Source organism: Barbus barbus (assembly GCF_936440315.1).
Source record: "Barbus barbus genome assembly, chromosome: 45".
NCBI classification, from domain to species: domain Eukaryota; kingdom Metazoa; phylum Chordata; class Actinopteri; order Cypriniformes; family Cyprinidae; genus Barbus; species Barbus barbus.
The window spans coordinates 19,381,228-19,402,545 of record NC_136723.1 but is presented as its reverse complement, the minus strand read 5'-3'; the positions used below and the strand labels follow the sequence as shown (position 1 = coordinate 19,402,545).

Below are 21,318 nucleotides of genomic sequence, written 5' to 3'. Positions count from 1 at the left end.
GTTTATGGACCGATGAGACAAAGATGAACCTTTATCTAAGTGATGGGAAAGCAAAAATGTGGAGAAAAAAAGGGAACTGCAAATGATCCCAAGCATACAGCCTCATCAGTAAAGCATGGTGGAGGTGGTGTCATGGCATGGGCATGCATGGCTGCCTCTGGAACAGGCCCTCTCAACTTTACTGATGACTTAATGTATGATGACAGTAGCAGAATGAATTTGGAAGGGTACAAAACCATCTTGCCTACCAATATTCAAGAAAATGCCACCAGATTCATTGGGAAGTGCTTCATATTGCATCAGGACAATGACCCAAAACACCCTGCCAGTTCAGTCAAGGAATTTATAAGGGCAAAGAAATGGAAAGTCTTAGATTGCCCAAGTCAATCTCCAGATTTAAATCTGATTGAACATGAATTTCACCAGCTGAAGAGGAGAGTAAAGGCAGAAACTCCCCAAAACAAGCAACAATTGGAATTGGCTGCATTAAAGGTTGGGAAAAGTATTTCAAAGGATGAGACCAAGAGTCTGGTGATGTCTATGGGTCACAGACTCACTGCTGTGATTGTGTGCAAGGGATCTGCAACTAAATGATAGCTTTTAATCCTTTATATCTGCCTTATGTTCAACTGTCCCAATACTTATGTTCACATCAATGAGTGGGATGAACTCTAAAAGTGCTGTTCTTTTTATTTGGTATATGTGTGTTGAAAGGCTAATAATAAAATGTGACATTCTGTCGTTTTGTCTCATATTCATCTTTTAATCATATTTGCAAATGTCTTGACTCCACAGCCAACAGAGCAATTTTGTCTTTACTCTTCCAATACTTATGGATATTCCAATACTCATATACTCATATACGTATATGCATATACATATATACATACAAATATATATATATATACATATATATACTGTATATATATATATACTGTGTGTGTGTGTGTATATATGTATGTATGTATGTACTGTATATATATATGTGTGTGTGTGTGTGTGTGTGTATTTCTATAACATAAAAATAGAAATTAGAAATCTTATACAATCTTGATTTTTATATGTACATTCATATATATGTATACACACACACACACCCACCCACACATATGTATACACACACACACACACACACACACACACATATATATATATATATATATATATATATATATATATTAGCATCCCATCTCAGTGATTATTAGTAGCTAATAGGAAATTCATCCAGCTGAGTCAGGGAACACACATTGAGAGCGAATCTGGATTAGATATTCAAACAAGTCTGACCCTTAAAATCATTTAGCTTCTCAGCTGCGAAACGAGCGATTGAAAACAGAAGCTCCATTTGTCTGATATCTCTTCATTATGGATGAGAGGCACCGTAATTCAAAGACATTAAATATTCAAGACTGAGTATGAGAGCGAGAGAGAGAGAGAGAGTGATGAAAAAGGGTCGAACAAGACAAATGAAAGATAGATGGACAGATGAAAGCTTGTGACAGTAAGTGTGAGAGCATGTGTCCTTGCTTTTGCGCTCAGTTCATTAAACTCCCAGAAATAATAAAAAAAAAACTGCTACGAACTGAAGCCTATAATGTCAAATCATGTGCTAAATTAGATCCTGTTAATCTTTTATAACACTGTTTACTGGGAAACGAGTTTCATTTACAGTGAGGAGTTGATGACAATAAAACAGTACAGCTTTATGGACTAAAATTAAAACAAATAAAAATGTTAGCCTTCTTTTTGATGGGAAAAAAAAACATTTCCCTATAGCTCAGCATGGCAGTGGTAACGGCAAGGTCATGTGATCGATTCCTGAAAAAGGCATATTCTGATAAAATGTACTTTGAATGCACGGTAAGTCACTTTGGATAAAAGCATGTGACAAGTGCAATGTAAATAAATAGGTTTCCGCTCTGATGCTCACACATTACAAGATACAGAATTTCTTTCGGCTTAAAGGAGCCAGTGAACCTCAATGTGTTTTCTGTTAAATGGATATTATGACCAGGTTTATTTGCAAATAATCCTTGTGCACCTTTCTCTCTCCTGGAGTCAGTGGAGAGATGAAGTGTGATAACACCCTGTCAATTATGCTCAGATTTTAATTGCTCCAGGGGAAGTTTCCATCCCCTCGTGACTGCTGGCAGGACTGCCATCCCCGTCAGAGTAAACAGGAACAGACGGCTACATGCATCTCGGGACTTCCGGACAACACTTCCCCATGTCAACTAGACGCAGTAGTCTGCATACAAAATGACTGACGATTTTCAAAAAAGACAAAGCAAGTGGATTGTCTGGTCCAATTAGATTTTTTTGTATATTACATTTTGTATAAAATGTATATTGCAATTTATAATTGGTTGTATATAAAAAGGAAATAAATAACAAATAAATCATAATAAATAATTAATAGTAGTAATAAATAAATGACAGTTTAATACATACAATATACAATTTTAATATACAAAAATATATAATATTTTATGAATATAAATAAAATATTTATAATTTGGTGTATATTTGGTGTAAATGAACAAACAAAACACAAAAAATATATTTTTTTAAACAAACCATTTCTAAATATTTTAGGAAAATGTGAGTCACGCTTTCCCATGCAAAACTTACTATATAAAAATTGAAAAAACAAAAACAAAACATAATAAATGTTTAAAATAAATATATAAAAACATTACACTTGCCTTGTCTTTGTTTTTTATTATTATTATAATTTATTTATTTATTTCCAATTTATTATTAAATATTGTTTATCATTTATTATTACAAACAATTTCTAAATATTTTAAAGAAAATATGGGTTGCATGTTCCCATGCTAAACTCACTGTGACACTATGCAACTGTGGCCATGTGTGTGTGAAGGCAAAAAAGGCAAAAAATTGCTTTAAATGGTCAATTTAAATGACAAGTTTCATTCAAAAATAAACAGTTTACAATATATATGACTGAATCAAACTGAATCATAACATTATATTAGAATCGACAAAATTTAAAAGGTCAGATCAAAATGTCAAAGGGTCTGCTTTTTAAAACCAAAGTAGAAAGCTCAACTAACCAGAAAATGTTAGTTCTCTTAAGTTCTGCACTCTACATGATGAAAAGAACACATGATTATCCACATTATAGTCTCTCTCTCTCTCCGGGTTAGTACGTAATGGTCTTTCTGTCAGCTGCTCCACCTGAACAATGTGCATTGAATGTTACCGTGGAGACCGACAATTACTCCATTACGTTTTTGTGGAGTTGACATTGTTCTTTTAGCTCTCTACATCTTCCCTCGAAAAGCCACATTTGCCCTCGTGCAAAAACGTGTGAAAGTTTCCAAGAACCCACATCGTATAAATCACCAAATCACAGATCTCTCGGCTTACGCCGTCGGACACAACAACACGCATCTTCTTAATTTAAGCGAACAACGCCATTTTTGACATGCTCGAATTTTACCTCTCGTCCCAACCGCAGCTGCTGCTATCTGAGGTAATTAGCCCCTGGCTACGGTTTAATTGCCTGTCAGCACATGCAGTAAAATGCAGGTTAAATGCCCAGGTGCCAAAAGGCTGTGTTTCCTCTGTGGCTGCCGCCTGCAGTGCTGCGATGCACAAGACAGCTTGCGCTCGTGCGGCAGACAGACAGTATAGAGCGAGACGCTCCTCTGCCGAATACAGCTGTCCTGTGAAGCTTGCAAATTTGCAAAAGTCGGGTTGTCATGTCTGATACACCCACTTTCTACCCAGAACACCCCTCCCTCCGCAGCCTCTCTCGAGCAAAACCGTGATTCTTTCTCTTTCCTTGACAGCTGTTCTTTTTCCGGCTACATAGTGAACAAAAAAAGAGCTTTTAGCTATTTCAGAGATGATTTGCATTCTATCTGACTCTTCACTACGAGACATATCGGTCTCTTTAGGTGTGATGTGACAGGCGAGAGGAAGGTGAGTCGGTTACGATGGCAACCAGCGGAGTGACTCGTAGGCTGTGACATTAGCGGGTGGAGACGGGGGGGTTGGGGGGCGGTGGGATTGCTGGAAGCAGATCAGAGCAATGTGTCACTGGTCTACTGCACCAAGACATTCTCGCCGTCTCCTCCTCGCAGGAGTAAGCTCTGAGAGAGAGAGAAAATAATCCCTTTTTAGGGCCCTGCCTCTGAGGACGTCAAGCCCCCAGCAATGTCTTAATCAAAATTCATTCGACTGAACATTTGGAGTAGAATTTTGAATGCATTATACATGTTATACATGGAGCTCTTTTGATGGACTCAGCCGTTTGAAATCGGACGGTGCAGGCCTGTGTGCTACGAGAAGCCCTTGGCGTGTTTCTCGCCACATCAAGATGGCGCTGTGGGGGAAATTTTAAATAAATAAGACTGCTTGGTTTAATTAGCAGTGGCTGTTTAGGCAAACATCATTCTCACTACTGCACATACTAGCCAGCTAACAGAGAATGTTCTGAGAACGAAGTTGCAAACAAACATTCTTCCAGGAATGTTCAAAGTTCTCTGATTCAAAGCATTAGCACAAAAACTTTATTTATGCATCATTAATGAAATGTTTTGGTTTTTACGGCTTTTAAATGTTACTACTTGTTTCAGAACGGTCAGAGAACATCCAAAAGTAACATTCCCATTATGTTTGCAAAATGAAATGGAATGTTCCCTCAACATTTGTATATGAAACAATGCTTTTACAACATTAAAAAATTGGACGTTTTGAATGTTCACAGAACATTCAGAAATAAAATTTTCATAACTCAATGGGAACATTAGAAAACATTCGTAGAACATATTTTTGTTAGGTAAATATCATATACGAATACAAAACCCTGGTGTGTGACTTCGTTTGTGCAACAAACAGGAATATCTAAAATCTTGTGGCTTTTTTTTTAAGTGTACAGTGAAAAATTGTGTAGGATTTACTTTTAAACAATTTTCACTTTAAAGGGGTCATCGGATGCCCATTTTATTGATATGATTTTTTAGGGTCTTAATGAAAAGTGTATATCATACTTTGGTTAAAATATCTCAATGGTAGTGTAAAAAACACCTTCTTTACTCTACACCTTCTAAGCTCTGTTTTTAGCATGCTGTTCTAGTTCATGTTGCTTTAAATCCTAGTGAGTTCTGCTGACTCCGCCCCTCTCTTCCGTGGAATGACGAGCAGACCATAGATACATGTAGATCCCCTATTCGACCACTCCAGATACATTGACGCGTTAGCCATCTCGCATTCACCATAATAATCAATGAATATTCAAAGATATACAAGCGTATAACTTGCTGTTGTAGATGCACACAGTCAATGTGCTCAGAGATTCGCAGACCGTTCCAAAAATGGCGGGCCCATAGAAACAGTCCATAATGAGGCATCTAGGTATATATATCTATGGAGCATACTACTTTAGCCGCGAAACTGGCTAACTAGCATATTATTAGGAATGGCGATTTGCAAAGATTCATAAAAACCCTTACATTCACTTCTTCTGTAGATAAAGCTGGATCACGAATGATTCGGGCGAACATAGATGCATTTAGGCAGATCGGGATCGGCGCATTCACTTCAAAGCGAAAGTAACATTAATCTTCTGCTTCTGCCTCAGATGTCAGGAGTAAATGACGACTGCTATGTTCATTATTGCATTCAACAACAAAATGCCTCAATCGCTTAATCGGAGACATCTTGTCTTCCCCTGCACCGGAGGCAGACAGCTCTCAGCTCACTCAGGGCGGGTCTAAGGTAAGACGGCCTGGGAACGGTCTGTACAGAACTACGTCATTCTGACAGGAATCTCAGAACAGCCTGATTTCAGAAACGGGATTTTAAAATAGGGATTTTTTAAAAACCACTGGGTAGATTTTTATCATTATAGGATGGATGTGTACACACTTCCAACAAAAATTTATGTTCAAACAATTTGAAAAGTTAATTTTGCATGCGATGACCCCTTTAAAATTTCACAAATAATTACATTACACTATCACTATTGCGCATATACATGTTGAATATGTATACAAAAGCCTAAACTCTGAATATTAGTGCTGTCAAATTGATTAATCGAAATTAAAATAAAAGTTTGTGTTTACCTATTGTGTGTACTGTGTATTTTGTATATGTATATGAAAATACACACACATACATGTATATATTTCAGTTAAAAAAAATTTATATAATATAAATCATATATAAATATGAATATATATATATATTTTTTCTTACATGTATAAATATATATTTATATATTATGAGTATTTACATATAGATATTCACAGTACACACACATTATGTAACACAAACTTTAATCAACTTGACGGCACTACTAAATATTAAACATTGGTTTGTAAGTCCTCCCACATCGTTAGTGCTACAAACATGAATGACACTTATAAGCATGTCACTTTTTGAGAATACACCACACAGAACACCCTAGCAAGTGCTTATCAATGGCAACAACTTGCAGCTTTTGCACTGGTCAGTACAGTCACATTTTCTTCTGAAAATACAAATATTGAATTTTGAATATAACTGATAAAGCGCTAGTATTACAGTCATATTTAAGAAATTAGTTAATCGAAGAATGTTTTTGTTTTTGTTCTGAATTAATTCTAAAGAACCATATTTACACAAAAGATCAGACTCAATAGATAAATTTGTTTATGGATCATAAACAATACTTGCATGGCAAGGGGATATAAGGCTACTGTCCAGAATTTTGGGGAATAATGTCATGTGACTTGATTTGACTTACATGCTATATCACAAGTCATATGATTTTAGTCACGTCTTGTGATATAGCATATAAGCCATATGGACCACTTTTTGATCATTTTGGTGCTTTGCACATTCTTTTCTTTCTTTTTCTAAAACCCATATGGGTTTGGAACAATATGAGCAAATGATGACAAAATTTTCATTTTCTGCATAAATAGTATAGTAAATATTTAATATTATTTAAACATACTATTTAAACCAATGGTGCCAATAAACCAATACATTTTTTTTTATTTACACTATTTATATAGTACACTATATTACAAATCTAAAACAACCAAAAATACTAGCAAATTGATAATAGTAAAATAAATAAATAAATGAAGCTGAGATCAGGGTGTCACTTATTCTGTTTGTCTACTCACAAACGCTGATGAGAGACACAATTTATACCTCTCAGGTCTGAACTAGTCAACAGGAGTTTCTCACAGGTGTCTGCGGCGGATCAATGAGCTAGTAACATCTCCCAGAGATCAATCTAAGAAGCAGACGTGGCATGATCAGAACAGTTTTCCACATTATGCAGAGCAAACTGACAGATCTTTGATCGCGACAACAGACGCCACAAAAAAAGAAGCTCCCCTGCTCCTCACCGCATCCGCTTTCATGTCTGGTGAGGTTCTGGTGCTCTGGGCATATGGTGCCAGGATCTCCTGTGATGACAAGTGACAGGGTAACAGAGCCGCCCGTGGGGGGCGCCGCACTGCGGCGGGGGGAGAAGGTGGGCTGTGAGTTTGCTAAACACTCCCATCTGTTCATATCCTGAGGCGCTACTGTATCATCTTATGCAGATGAACTTGTGCGGCACATTAGCACACATACAGCAGAGTTAAGAAAGCAGCTATATGAGAAACCCAGGGCAGGTTTAGCTTCTGCCTGCGAGCAAACATTGTTTCGGGAATTAGATCAATTTTAGGACATTCATGTTATCCTGCTGACCCAGTTTTACTCATTAAACACAGCGAGGCCGGAGGCTGTGTCTCTTAGGAAAACCAACGTAACTGACTAGCAGTTTGTTGAACTAGCAGCCTAAACTATTTAAGAAACAGCTGAGACTTTCAGTTAGCTTTAGCAACAATGCTAATAACTCCAAACATTGACTTCCTCTAAAGACTATTTATTTTTCTTTCTTTTTTTACACAATATTAATGTTCTTTGCTAACATATAGTGAAAAATAGTAGTTAAAGGGCATGTTTTTATCTTTACACTGGAATTGTGTATCTTCAATACAGATTAAATCAGTGTTATTAACAGTACATAAACAAAAATCTACAGCAGTTAAATCCACTTCAGTTAATCCTTGCTAGAGATTTAGGTATTATTGAGTTTTTTTTTTTTTTAAAGCAGATGTCTTATCCTGTGGAAAATCTGCAAAAAAAAATAGTCAGATTAGAGGCATGAGAACATTGAAACACATGTTATTTTACAATTGGCTGATACACAGAAAGCTTGATCTCTATAATCCTATAGTATGTAACTAGATACACGTATTATATTTGCTTTGGCTCAGGGACGAGTTTAAAATAAACCTAAGAAGCTTTTGACAGAAACAAGAAATTTCCGTATTTCAAATAAAATCCTCAAATCCGTGTAAAATTGATGTAATTACTTCCCTAATATACACTGCAAGTTATGAATCTGTGAGTTAACAGAGGATGATGATGATAATAAGAGTATTTTATCCTGATTGTGCTGATTAATAACACACACTGACCTGATGGTTTAAAGAGTTTAAAGATGAACCGCAGCGCTCAGATGAGTACAGTCAGAGATGTTGTGGGCTCTGAAGAGGTAATGAGAGCGGATCTCAGAGGCTGTCAGACTGCAGTCCCTCATTGGGTGCCAGTTAGACATTAACGGCCTGACTTACTGCCATGGAGAGAAGTGATCTGTCTATGCCCACCCCCGGTCACCATGCAGGCCCAGACACGACAAGTGTTTGCTTACTTTAAAATAATTTCTTATTTTAAAAAAACCCACACAAATCTAGCTCATTTACTATAAAAAACTCAATGAAGGACATAGCGAATATATGTTAAAAATATGCACCATCACAATGACTACCACAAACCTCTTTGATAAAACCTTGATGCTGTTTTAGACTATACACTCAAGAATTTATGTTCTAAATAGGCATTTTCACAGCAATGTCATAAAATAACCATTTCTTGTGAACATTTCTTAACCCTCTGGTGCTTTTCACTCATTTTTGACTGAAACGTTGGTTTTTAAGAATTTTCTACTTCATCAGAATGTTACGAAACTTGGTAAGGATTTTGGCACTTAGTATGTGAACACACACAAAACTCATGGACATGATTTGAAAAGGTTAAATGGTCCTGGAAAAATAGTCACACTTGTATTGTTCGCGGTAACAAATGTCCGCATTGGAAATTAATTGCATCTAGTGCAAATGTTTGGTACTGCCCTTAAACAAAATCTTACTGGAAGCTAATTTTTTGAGATATCAAATTTTGACACAGTTTTAGATTAAGACACATTTTGGAAAATATATTTCATATATAATTTTAAAATAGTGTTTGTGCATTTCTAATAATAATAAACTTAAACTTCTATAACTTTTGTGTGTTTCACTTCTGCAATAATCTGCCAGTCTCTTTTTTAAAAAGAGACCAATCTTAACTCCAAAGCAATCAAGATTTATGACAGTTTAAATTGGAAATTTCATTTTCATTTTCATAAATGGATCAATTATTTTGTAAATATATAATTTATTACCATAAAATTCCCTAAAAATACAAAACATTAGGTAAAAAAAACATTACTTAACAAAAATATAGTAAATAAATATTTATTGAAATGGAAAAAAATGGACCCCCACGCAAGCACCACCAGAGGGTTAAAAGAATCACTTTTTTTTTCTTAGTGTGAAGAATATTTTAATAATCTAAATATCCTTTTTCCACTGTAAAGAACCTTTTGTGCATTGGAAAGGTTCTATGGATGTTAAAGGTTTTTTTTATGGAACTATTAATGCCAATATTATACAGGCAACATATGATCAATTGCAGGAAAATCTCGAATCAAAGCTATGTCACAGCAGACAGATTCTCCTGAAGCACATTAGTGCTCTGGGCCAGCAAGCGTTTCAGCAGGCTGTCTGTCTAAACCACTTCAGCTCAGCGAAGAATCCTGATAGGTCACCAAAAACCAAATATTTGCTTTTAAGCTTCTGGCCGCTTTAATTCATTTGTTTTCGTCTCTGCGTTAATTCTGTTCATCTCCATATGCCAGGCGGATTACCGCACACCAACAGATCTGCTGTCTGGATGTGGACACTTTAATTACTCCACGTGGCCCCTGTCTGTGTGGCCCTGGATTGCGTCCCAGGGGTCCATTTTTCAACCTGCTTATGAGACGAGTGGCATCCCCTTTACAGAGGGGAACTGTACGCAGTGCCATTTTCAACTAAAGTCCAAAGACAGAGCAAGGATAAAACAAAAGTTGATATTTAATGATTGTCGATTAGAAACATTTCCTTAATGTTAAACTAAACAATGAACATCAAGACTATTAATAATTTGAGTTGAAATTAGCCTTTTCACATTATTTCCTTAACACTGTAATGAAAAAAAGACACAAAAACTATGTATTATAATTTTTTTTATAATATAACATCTTGTAATTTAATATTAACATACAAGTCTGCATTAAGTTTATTTAATGTTTTTAAGAGAAGTATCTTATGTTTATTTAAATCTGCATTAATTTGATAAAAAAAATACTGTAAAAATAGAAATATTATTAAAATGTTAAATAATAAATTTTTATTTTAATATATTTTAACATGTAATTTATTCCTGTGATGGCAACAAATCATATAATATAATGTAATATAATATAATGTTATTTAATAATAATAATATTAATAGTTTTATTATTACTATTAAATTCACACACATACCCTTGGTAACTTGATAAATATCTAAAATATATATATATATATATAAATGTTTGATCATATATGTATCATAAAATATAAAATAGCTATATAAATATAAACACAGGCAGACAGACAGACAGACACTCGCACACACACACTTGTATATATATATATATATAATATTAGAATAATTACAATACATAATTATAATATAAGAATAAAAAACACACAATTGTGTGTTATAATTACATAATGAAAATGGAAAACGGGGGGGGAAAACATGATGGCCTTGTACACAGAATGACTTCCCGGTACACATCCTTGTTGGTACAATGTATTCCTCTTTTCCTCTAAATCTTATATCTCAAGGGTCAGCATGCTGAGGTCACCCCTCCCCCACAGACACCCGACTTCCACTCATCTGTCCATCTAATCTGCCGCGACCCATCTGCTCAGTGCACCCCACACAGAAGAGCAGAGCACAGCCGTGACAACAGCAACACAAGCTGTTTGAAGAGTGCGCCCATCACTCACCAGTGTTTGTCCAGAGTCTAAATGCTGACTCGCTCAAATCCTAACCTCAACGACAGGTCACTGCACAATTTATACATCGAAACATCCATTTTAAATATCAGAGTGAAAAAATGTACATAGCAAAATTAAAATTCCATATACATTAAATATATATTTTCGTTTATTTTTCACAATCATTTTTTTTTACATATATTTTATATAGATTTAATATTATTTCAAATGAATTTAAGTTAATTGAATTAAGTAAAAATAGTATTAAGTAAATATGTAGATATAAATTAATCAGTCTAAGATGATCCATTTAGGCACTCAATATTTTTGGTAAATGCAACCCTGACTGATTGCTCAGAAACAGGTTTTAATTAGCCAAACGGCACACCTGTCCATGTCATTATATCCCGGAAAATAATGCAGCACTCACAGGTGGTTTCATTTGTGCAATGGGCACACAGAGTCTCAAAAACAAGTTGAGCCAAAAAAAAAAAAAACGGAGTGTCTATTTACACTAAGTGCAAATAGCCCATCTTGTTGGCAAAGGCTATTTACACTAACTCCGCCCACTAACGTGTGATTGGGTTAGTCAAGATTAAAAAAAGAAGCTAGTTCAACATCAGTTTCGGTGGCGTAGATGGTAAGGCGCATGCTTTTTGACGCGATCGACCCGAGTTCGAGCCCACCTTTTGCCAAACATTTTTTTCTCCCTTTTCAAATCTCATATCGCATCAGAAAGGCATTTATTTTCAATAAAAATTAAGGAAATAATCAAAACGTTGAAAATAAAGTATCGGGTAGGGTTAGGGTAGGTGTAGGGAGGGCTTTATTGTCCCAATAAGGTGGCATCCATTTAATAAATTTGAATTAAAATTATAATTTACACTCAGTACGTTATTATTGCGTACTGTTTTATAATGTACTACAATACTGAGGTGCAGATAATTGCCACTATTTGCAATAAGTAGCATAAATAGCAGAAAATCTTGCTATTTTAACAGTGTAAATAGAATCCATCGCTATTTGCACTTAGTGTAAATTGCATCTGTCACTAAAAAAATATGCTATTTGCACTTGGTGTAAATAGCATCTAATTGCTATTTGCACTTAGTGTAAATAGCGTCTATCGCTATTTACACTTAGTGCAAATAGCCGCTGCCAAAAAAAACCTTAAAACAAATACTCAGATGTCATCAATTATAAATCCAGGTTCAGATGAGAACACATTTATACATTTTAACACATTTTAACAAGTGCAGCATCTGGGGTTAGTCATTCCTAAATTATTCACCGTATTTTCACAATATTTATATCAGGACTCATATCTGTGGAAAGAAACTGGTGTCTGGTGCCTCTGGCTTCAAGTGATGAGTCTACAAAACACACTGCAAAAATGTCACCTTGTGTGCCACTATATATATTATTATTATTATTACCCTCTCTTGTCTAGGGTTGTGACATTTTAATATGAATTATTATTATTGTATTTTTAAAGTTTACTTTCATTTTTAAATTGTAATTTTTTTTATGTTTTCAAAAAAATAGCATTTAATTTTTTTTCTTACCACATTGGTAAAAATGCTTCTGTAGCACTTTTTTTTAAATTTACTTTAAAATGTATTTTATTTTATTGTGCAGTGTACGTGAACGCATGAAGAAAGTACAATAAATGTGTTGCAACCATATCAGGTTTCATGCACATCTATGTTACAATGTCAATGATGAACACAACAAATCTATCCTTTTATCCTTAAAAACGTTCATTCAGCAGTGTCATTGAACAGCCTTGTCTTGACTCAAACTTGACTGCGCAGTCACACAGAAGATGGCTGCACACAGTCACATGATTTGGCCTCCATTTTGGAGTTTGCATGTTTGAGCAGTTGCACTAGCGGCAAAGCTTTGTGGCGTGGGGGGGGGGGGGGGGGGGGGGTGAATAGCAGGCCTGAAACCTCAGAGCGCCAGAGAAAGGATGAAACATACTTATAAACAGAGTGAGTAATAGCTGTTAAGAGAACAGGGCTTATCTTCTCCGCACAGATAATATGAAGCTCTCAATTAGATGAAACGCAACCCACCCCCCTCTCCCTTTTCAGTTATTTTGTTCAATTTCTCCAGGCAATTTACTAAAAAAAAATGGCGCAGAAGATTTGACTGGCTACAAATAGAAGAGGCATGCAATGTGTCAGCCAATCATTTACCTGTGTATCTAACAGCGAAAAACCCTAGCAACAACATTTCTATTTATTGAGGAATACAGAAGTTTTATTCTCATCCCAAAATGCATTTCTGTCTTATGCTATTGGTAATTTTGTAATGATTTTTTTTTCTTTTACTTAAACGCAAACCGTCCTTGATATTGACTAGATGTTTCCCTGCTGATAAAAACACCTAAATCCACCCCAAGGTAGGTTAGCAAGTCTCCAGTGCAGTGAATTTCTAATAAATCGGTGAATAAACACACATCAGACGTGAACTGCAGAGTTAAGCGCAACAACAGCTAAGTCCTCGTAGCTGTTAGCCGTTAGCTTTGTTTGTTTTCGAATAGCTTGGTGTAGTGTTGCCAGACTAGCCACGTAAATAACCTTGAGCGTTTTACTCTACCAAACATTTTATCCTCCTCCCCTACTCACGAACATTTCAAAGATTATCATGAAAGCGCCTGCCAGGTTTTTTCCCTTTTCTCTCTGTAAACAATAGCAGGGAAGCGGTGTGTTATGGGGCTGTGGTCATGAGCACAATGAACGCTGAACAAACGTCGCCACCATTCAAACACACTGCGGCAGCTGTCCGCTGACGATAAGGGCTCATGGACACGCTCCTCGAGAGTGATTAGCTGCTGCTGTAGGGAAACTGATTTGCAGATGCAGAATAAGGAGTCAAAGGTCAAATGAGGATTATGACATCATCATAATTAGCCAGATTGGGGGACAATTTTTACGTTCCAATTTAAATCTTTAGGGAAGCAAAATGTTATTTTTATGATGTGTTTTCTAAGCTGGATATGATCCATTCTGAAGCTGGGGTTTAATCATCTGTGTGGGAAGAACTGTAATCAACACCAGCATGCGAGCGATTTAACAAAGATTAAACTGAAATCGGAATAGACTGGATTCCGCATAATATCCTTCAAATGACCAAGAACAAACTGACTATATATGTATATTTGAAAGGGCTAATATATATATATATATATATATATATATATATATATATATATTTGTGTGTGTGTGTGTGTGCATAAGTTACTTGTCCAGGAACACTGTGGAATATTCTGTACTTCCTTCTCACGTTTGGCTCCAGTATATTGCATAAATGCAAAAAAAGACTAAAAGGCCTAGCAATAAATATTCAATTAACATGTGTCCACCTAATAGTTTTTAGCTAGATGAAAAAATGCTCTTCTGAAAATGGCCAGCTGGTGGCTATTGTGAACATTGATTTGATCTCCAGCTGAGACGCTTTTGTTGCTATGATCCACATCAGTTAAGTATTACTAGAATCTTATTTTGAAGAATATTACTGAATATAAAAATAACATTTTGAAAATGCATACATCTTCATGAATTCGAAAGTTTACGTCAGAACGGCTTTACACACGATTTACACAAAAAACTTGTTCTGCTCGTGTTTCATGAATGAGGCCCACTGAGTGTCCCACCATGTCTAAGAATATTTGGGAAACTTCAGGAAAACTTAACTTTTGCAATTTCATTTGATGCTGCTAGTGGTTTAGGAATTATACACCTAACCTTTAAAAAAGTTAAAAGGGTTCATTGTGAAGTCGCATTGACTATAACAGTACCATTTCATGAAGAACCATTTCTTAAACAACAACGAATATCAACCATCAGTCCACTGTTCATAAATATTTCAACATTCAGCATTAACATAATCCATAATAAGAAATCATACCAAACTCCTCACAATCACTTTAATCGGATGCCTGAGAAACCAGTGAGCCCAACCGTTCCTATGAGAAAACACACATGCATCTCTCCCTCCGTGTACCCATAATTCTCTCCGGCACCCGCAGCATGATTAATGCACACTGATATTGATTTTCTTCTTTTCCTTTTCAGACTATCCCTTTTATTTATCTGGCTAAGCCTCGCTCATCTCTGTCAGAGTGGAAAAGACGCAGGGATTGAGAGAGGGTTGGGAATTCTGGGAATTCTACTCACTGAGCACTGAGGTTTTTAAACAGTTTGGCTGGAGAGAGCATCACTCACCAGCCCAGAGCCACTTTCTCTCCCGCTTGCCTGTTTATACATGCTGTCCTGACCGAGGACAAAAGTCCCCAATCCTGCTTGTCATACACAGAAACACGGACTGCAGAGGCGAGAGCTCAGCCTCACCCAGCTTGGAGGAAAAAAGCCGCAGTGGGACCAGTTAAAAACATTAGCACTCCTCTACCATCCTTTTGAATGCTACACAACCTTTTTCCTTCATTTTCATGCATATCTACATGTTTGAAAGGTTAAAACTTATGTTCTGCTTTCCATATTTGTCAAAATGTAGGAGTGTATTGATTGCTTTCAGCCCCACCAGCTAAATGATCTCAAAATATTGAGCATTTATGAGTATTTATGAAGCAGATTAGTGCTAATGAATCTATTCGCTGCTGAGCCTTGTTAGATTCACTCCATTAAATTGGTGTTGGGTTAAATGCATGCTACGCCCCACGTTGGGCACCAAATGCGATTTTCAGTGAATGGTCAGCTTGCTGCTCAATGGTTTGCAAAATGTCAACAACATAACTGGAAAACATGGTAAGGAAAATCTCCGGCATGCCACTAGATTCAGTTGACGCACAGCAAGGCCTAAAGTGGGATTTTTACGGCATTTAATCTACATCAATAAATACAAGCTTCTCCGAGTAGAATGTATTTTTATATGTTCGCCAATCTGTCTGCACCAAAATGCATTTGCTCACTGCGGAATATGAGCAGGGTGGAACCAGAAAGAGAGGAAAAAACAGAACAGAAAGGGTCTGTATCGCTGGCGCTCTCTCTCTCTCTCTCTCTTTAGTGGTTGTTCTGGCCAGAGGTCTCAGTGCGAGGCATGTGTGTGTGGAATGCTAAGGACTCTCTAAAGCGCCTGTAGCGGTTTGTTCTGTGGCTCACCACTGCATATCACAGCCGCCTGCAACCAGATCTTCCCAGAATTCTCTGCGACTAAAACACCTGTGCAATACCAAATAACACTGCATGTACTTCAGCCATGAAACCAGAGTTAGTGGTGCTCGCTATGACAAATATTACTGGTATTATTGCCTATAATTTGCATTTTTCACAAACTCTAACCATCAAGGTGTAATTTATCTCACACTTTTTAGACTATGGACTTGGATAATTCAAATCTTCTACTTTAAAGGAGGTCTAATGCATCACCAATCAGACTTGCAATGTTTACCTTTTACACAATAAAATGTCAGACATTTATTAAAAAATTATCTTTTCTATTTTTAATAAATCAGCATTTTAGAGTGATTTCTGAAGGATCATGTGACACTAAAGACTGGCGTAATGGCTAATGAAAATTCAGCTTTGTAAAGTATATTAAACTATAAGCCCACTATTTTAAATTACAATAATATTTCACAATATTACTGTTTTTCTGTATTTTTTTCTGTAAATGCAGCCTTGATGAGCATTAGACAACATTAAAAATCTTACTGATCCTAAACTTTTGAATGATTGACATTAGAAATGGACATTTGGCATATATCAAATAGTACAAATATCAAAGTTGTGGAATTCTAACATTTGAAAACAAAAATGTTTCACTACCCGATGGAGTCCAAATGCACTAGACAGAAATACAGATAGAAATTAATATTTTATAACAAAAAATATACAGCAGCTTCACTTTTCCTCATGCGAGACAACATTGAAAGCTTTTTCATTTATAGAATGGGGCAGAAGAATAGGTTTTAGAAAATTTTAGAGGGGCCATTAGCAAATGTACACCAAGCACACACAGATTCCTTCAAAATTCCCTTGACAGCGTGGCGAAAGTGTTCCACACACAGTGAACTGTGTTTAAACTGTTGTTTGCAGGAATATTGCTTTACGTATGAAATATTTAGCACGGAAAAGAAGTGCAGACAAGCGGCAAGCTAATGTTTTGTGACAGCCGCTATTAAATGACAGACATCTGTCAGATACATTGCACACTTTCTCTGTTCTACGCTGAAATAGACCCGTCTTGGGCTCCGACATTCATATAGGAATATAATGTGCACACAAATTGAGACTGAGCATTATACATGCGATCTTTGAAGAATTTAAAGACTGTAATTTAGACTGCAGGCGAACATTTGTCACATTACTCCCTGAAGATGAATAAAAGATTCATATATCTCATTGATGTCTTTTAGCCGAACAGAAAAACGCAACACATCTATGGAAAATGTCCCCGCTCGCTCCCCAGTCTAAAAGACTTCTGATTCTTTATTGAATTTGCTAAATGCCCCATAAAACGAGCCGACGGCCCTGAGGGAAGGAAACAGTTGTGTAGACGAGTGTTCCATTTAGCTGATACGGATTTTCAAAACTGCGCTGCCTCTGGAAGGGAACTAGGTCAGTACAGTGGATCTCAGTGACACGACTGCCACCGTCCACTTCTTCAGGATTAGACAGCTGTGAGCCGAGAGAGGAGCTCTTTATAAGAGCGTTACTGTGACAGCATGCCAAGTTAGAGACTAATAAATCTCACGTTGTCAGCAACAGGACAAGAAACGACTTAAAGATGTGGATGTGTTTTCAAGAGCAGGCTTGGGGTTGTTAACCTGATGGAAAACCAAGAAATGCAAGGACTGTAATTGGCTAAAGGAAGATCAAAAGTGCACCGATTTTCAGGGGTGTGTTTAAAATCACACATTGTTGACCTCAAAATGTTGTAATTTACTCATTGTCATATCGCAAATCAGTTTGACTTTCTTTCTTGTGTGGATCACAAAAGTTTTGAAAAATATCCAGGCCAGTATGATGAAAGGAAATGAGGACTGGATCTGTGAAGGTCCACAAAAGCACCAGGAAAGTATCATAAAAAGGTTTATATGACTCATGCACTATATTCCAAGTCTTCTGAAGCCATGCAATTACTTTGAGTGGATGCAACCTCAAATCAAATGGCAGCATTGACGTCAAACACGTTTGAGTCCCCATTTACCTTCATTATATGGAAACAAGTGGTTCATGCAAATGGTTTGAGCAACATGGGATGGCATTGGTGAACTGTTTCTTTACAGTAACATAAAATTGCATCTTAGTTCAAACTCAAAAGCCTCCAGTGTCCTACCTGAGACGAGTGGTAAGGTGTCTCTCTCCCATGACACAACAGTGATGTAGTTCTCCACTGAGGGAGGAATAATGCACTTGAAGACCGCTACGCTGCCTCTCATCGCGGTCTGGTCCGCCACACGGACCGTATAGGGCTCTCGTAACACTGGAGAGAAATGGTTCATGTTGATTGATACTTTAATTGTCATTGTTTGAAAAAAAAACTAAAAAAACATGGACTGCAAAAATGTGTTGTGTTTTTAATAGTATCTTCTATCTTAATATGCAGACAAGAAGTCTTTCACCAAAAAGTAGGCTAAACCTCTATGGCTCTAGTAAAACACTCTTTTATTTCTTTGAAAATCCGACTAGCCTAACATAGCAACACTGGCTCAGCCAATGGTGTGAGTTTGGGGCGGAATTATCTGTTTGATTGACCAATGACAGATGGCGCGATCCAAATCTGTCTGAATAGTCATTAGTTTTGCAGTTCGGTTTAGCGACACTAGTGGTGCAGAAATTACACAATTTTGGCCTTTTAAAAAACAAGATAAAGTGACCTCAGAAGCAAAATGTTTTGTTGAAAATATTTGTTTGTGAAAACATTTTACACATAAACCTCATGAAATTTTTTTTTTATATTGTTTTATTTATTATTTATGAGCAATGATTTGGTACTTCCCAGTCAGTTACAAATTGTATTAGGGGGAGGGACATTATCCTTCTCGAGAGAATCTGATTGGACAAAAATGTGTGTAGTGCAGGATGAGTCAATAATATTTTTGGTCCATTTTCCCGGAAAACGAAAGACTGTAAATTTAATTTGTGTACATCTGCATTTATAACAATGTAATAAATTCTGCCAACATTTACACTTAAAAACAATCTTTAGACATATATTTAAGATTTTTGTATTTGAGCTGCATAGAAACTTTTCATCCATTTGGATCACACTATTTTAACATACACACATTTAATGTGACGCTTATTTGTCAGTCAAACATTAATCAAATAGGAAAGGAACAGGTAATATGTTTGCGATCAAAAATGTGGCATTATCAAGTATTTGCATCTATTTTTATTTAAAATGCATTTATTCAAATTATTTAGAATCAGCGCAAATCTTTTCATAGTGAGTTTATTCATCTAAAAACTTTGAACAGTTAAAATCTTCAGTTAGTTAAAAAGGAAGATAGTTGAAACAAATAGTATTTATTGATGCTAAATAGATAAACCTCGTTATTGTGTTTAAAATGCATTTAGTTTATTAGTACTTTTACAGAAATCTCACCTGTTTCAATTATGAATGAGTGACAAATATGCATGATGCATCACATAACGTTTATTAGTTTACATTTTTTATTTATTTTTTGGGGTGTTTTTGCCTTTAATTTGATAGTACAGTGAAGAGAGGACAGGAAGTGAAGTGAGAGAGAGAGTGGGACGGGATTGGGAAAGGTCTGCAAGCCGGGACTCAAACTCGAGACGCCCGAATCGCATTGGCACCGATAGTTTATTTATATTATATGTTTATGTCAAAACTGTGAATCTAAATGGATGGCAATTTTACAGTACATGCAATTCAAAGTAAATAGACAGTTACTAAAATCACAAAACTCTCATTTTGATTTGGCTTTAAAACAATCTTGCAACAATCTGTAAATATCTTTAAACACTCACCGGCCTTAATATGAACATCTTGGCTTCTAATTTTCCCTGAAGGATTTTCCGCTGTGCAATAGTAAGTGTTGTCGTGGATCACTTTGCTAAAGCTGGACGGAGGAAAGTGGAAGATCTGGAGAGTGCCGTTTGGATGGACATGACAGATCCCTGGGACGTTGTAGCTCTCCTCGCCGGTGGCCAGATACCAGCGCAGGGTAGCGGGTGGCACCGCTGCTGCAGGACAGGGAACCAGAGTCCCCGTGGTGCTGGCGAACACTACCTCTTGCAGAGATGCATTGACAAAATACAAGCTGGAATGTAGGTCTTCACTGAGAACTGCAGGAGACAGGAGAGGACTTGCGGTTAGTGTTTCTAGACTTCAGGGCCGCTGTTGGCCAAATGGGTGCCCTAAGCAGGATTATATTGTTGTGTCCACCTCCCTCAAATATTATGGAGGTAAAAAAAAAAAAAACCTACTATAGGGGTCAAAATAGAACTTTAATACAATATAAAAGTAAATAAATAAATTGTATTATTTACAAAGTACAACTGTAGCTCAGTTACCTATGGCTTTATTAATACAGTAGTCTGATTAATTTTATAGTCTCAAGCATTCAGAAATCACATAAAAGTAAATTAAGCAGTTTTATACGATAAAACCATAGTTCATTTTTGCAAGGGTTTTGATGTCCACATGTTTTGTTGTTGTTGTTGTTGAAGAAATTATAGAGGTTGTGTCATCTATAGCAAAAAGGTGGCCAAAATTAAAGATTAAGTGGATATATGAATTAAATGTTTGGTCAAAATTGCCTATTAAACAAGGATTTGATCTTCCTGTAAGTGTAACAGCAGCAATTAACAGGCCTGCGGCTCCCTTTGTAGGCATTTGTAATAACATATAATATACATAAATTGTTTATTAGCCTACATTATGTATTTTAACAGTGTTATTTGATTAAATCATATAATTATTAATTAACCATTTAATTAACCATTATTAATTATGTTTTTATATAAGCATTTTAAGTCATTTTAAATGCTATTGTTGCCTTAGGTCTGTTTTTATAACCACAAAAATTATTATCTTAATACTTCTTTGTAAATTATTATCTGAAGTAACAAAACCATGGTTAATTTGCTGTTACCATGGCTACAAGAAC

General features: G+C 36.1%; 1 protein-coding gene across 1 annotated transcript in view; it reads right to left on the bottom strand.

The window, feature by feature from the left end:
- LOC306863958 (cell adhesion molecule DSCAM-like) overlaps positions 1-21,318 on the bottom strand; it is a 78,206-nt gene that overhangs the window by 42,224 nt on the left and 14,664 nt on the right. Inside the window, exons 2-3 of the mRNA XM_079407588.1 lie at positions 20,177-20,494; positions 18,516-18,662 (exon numbers count right to left, since the gene is read on the bottom strand). Of these exons, the coding sequence (XP_079263714.1) occupies positions 18,516-18,662; positions 20,177-20,494 (465 nt within the window). The remainder of the gene's footprint in view (positions 1-18,515; positions 18,663-20,176; positions 20,495-21,318) is intronic.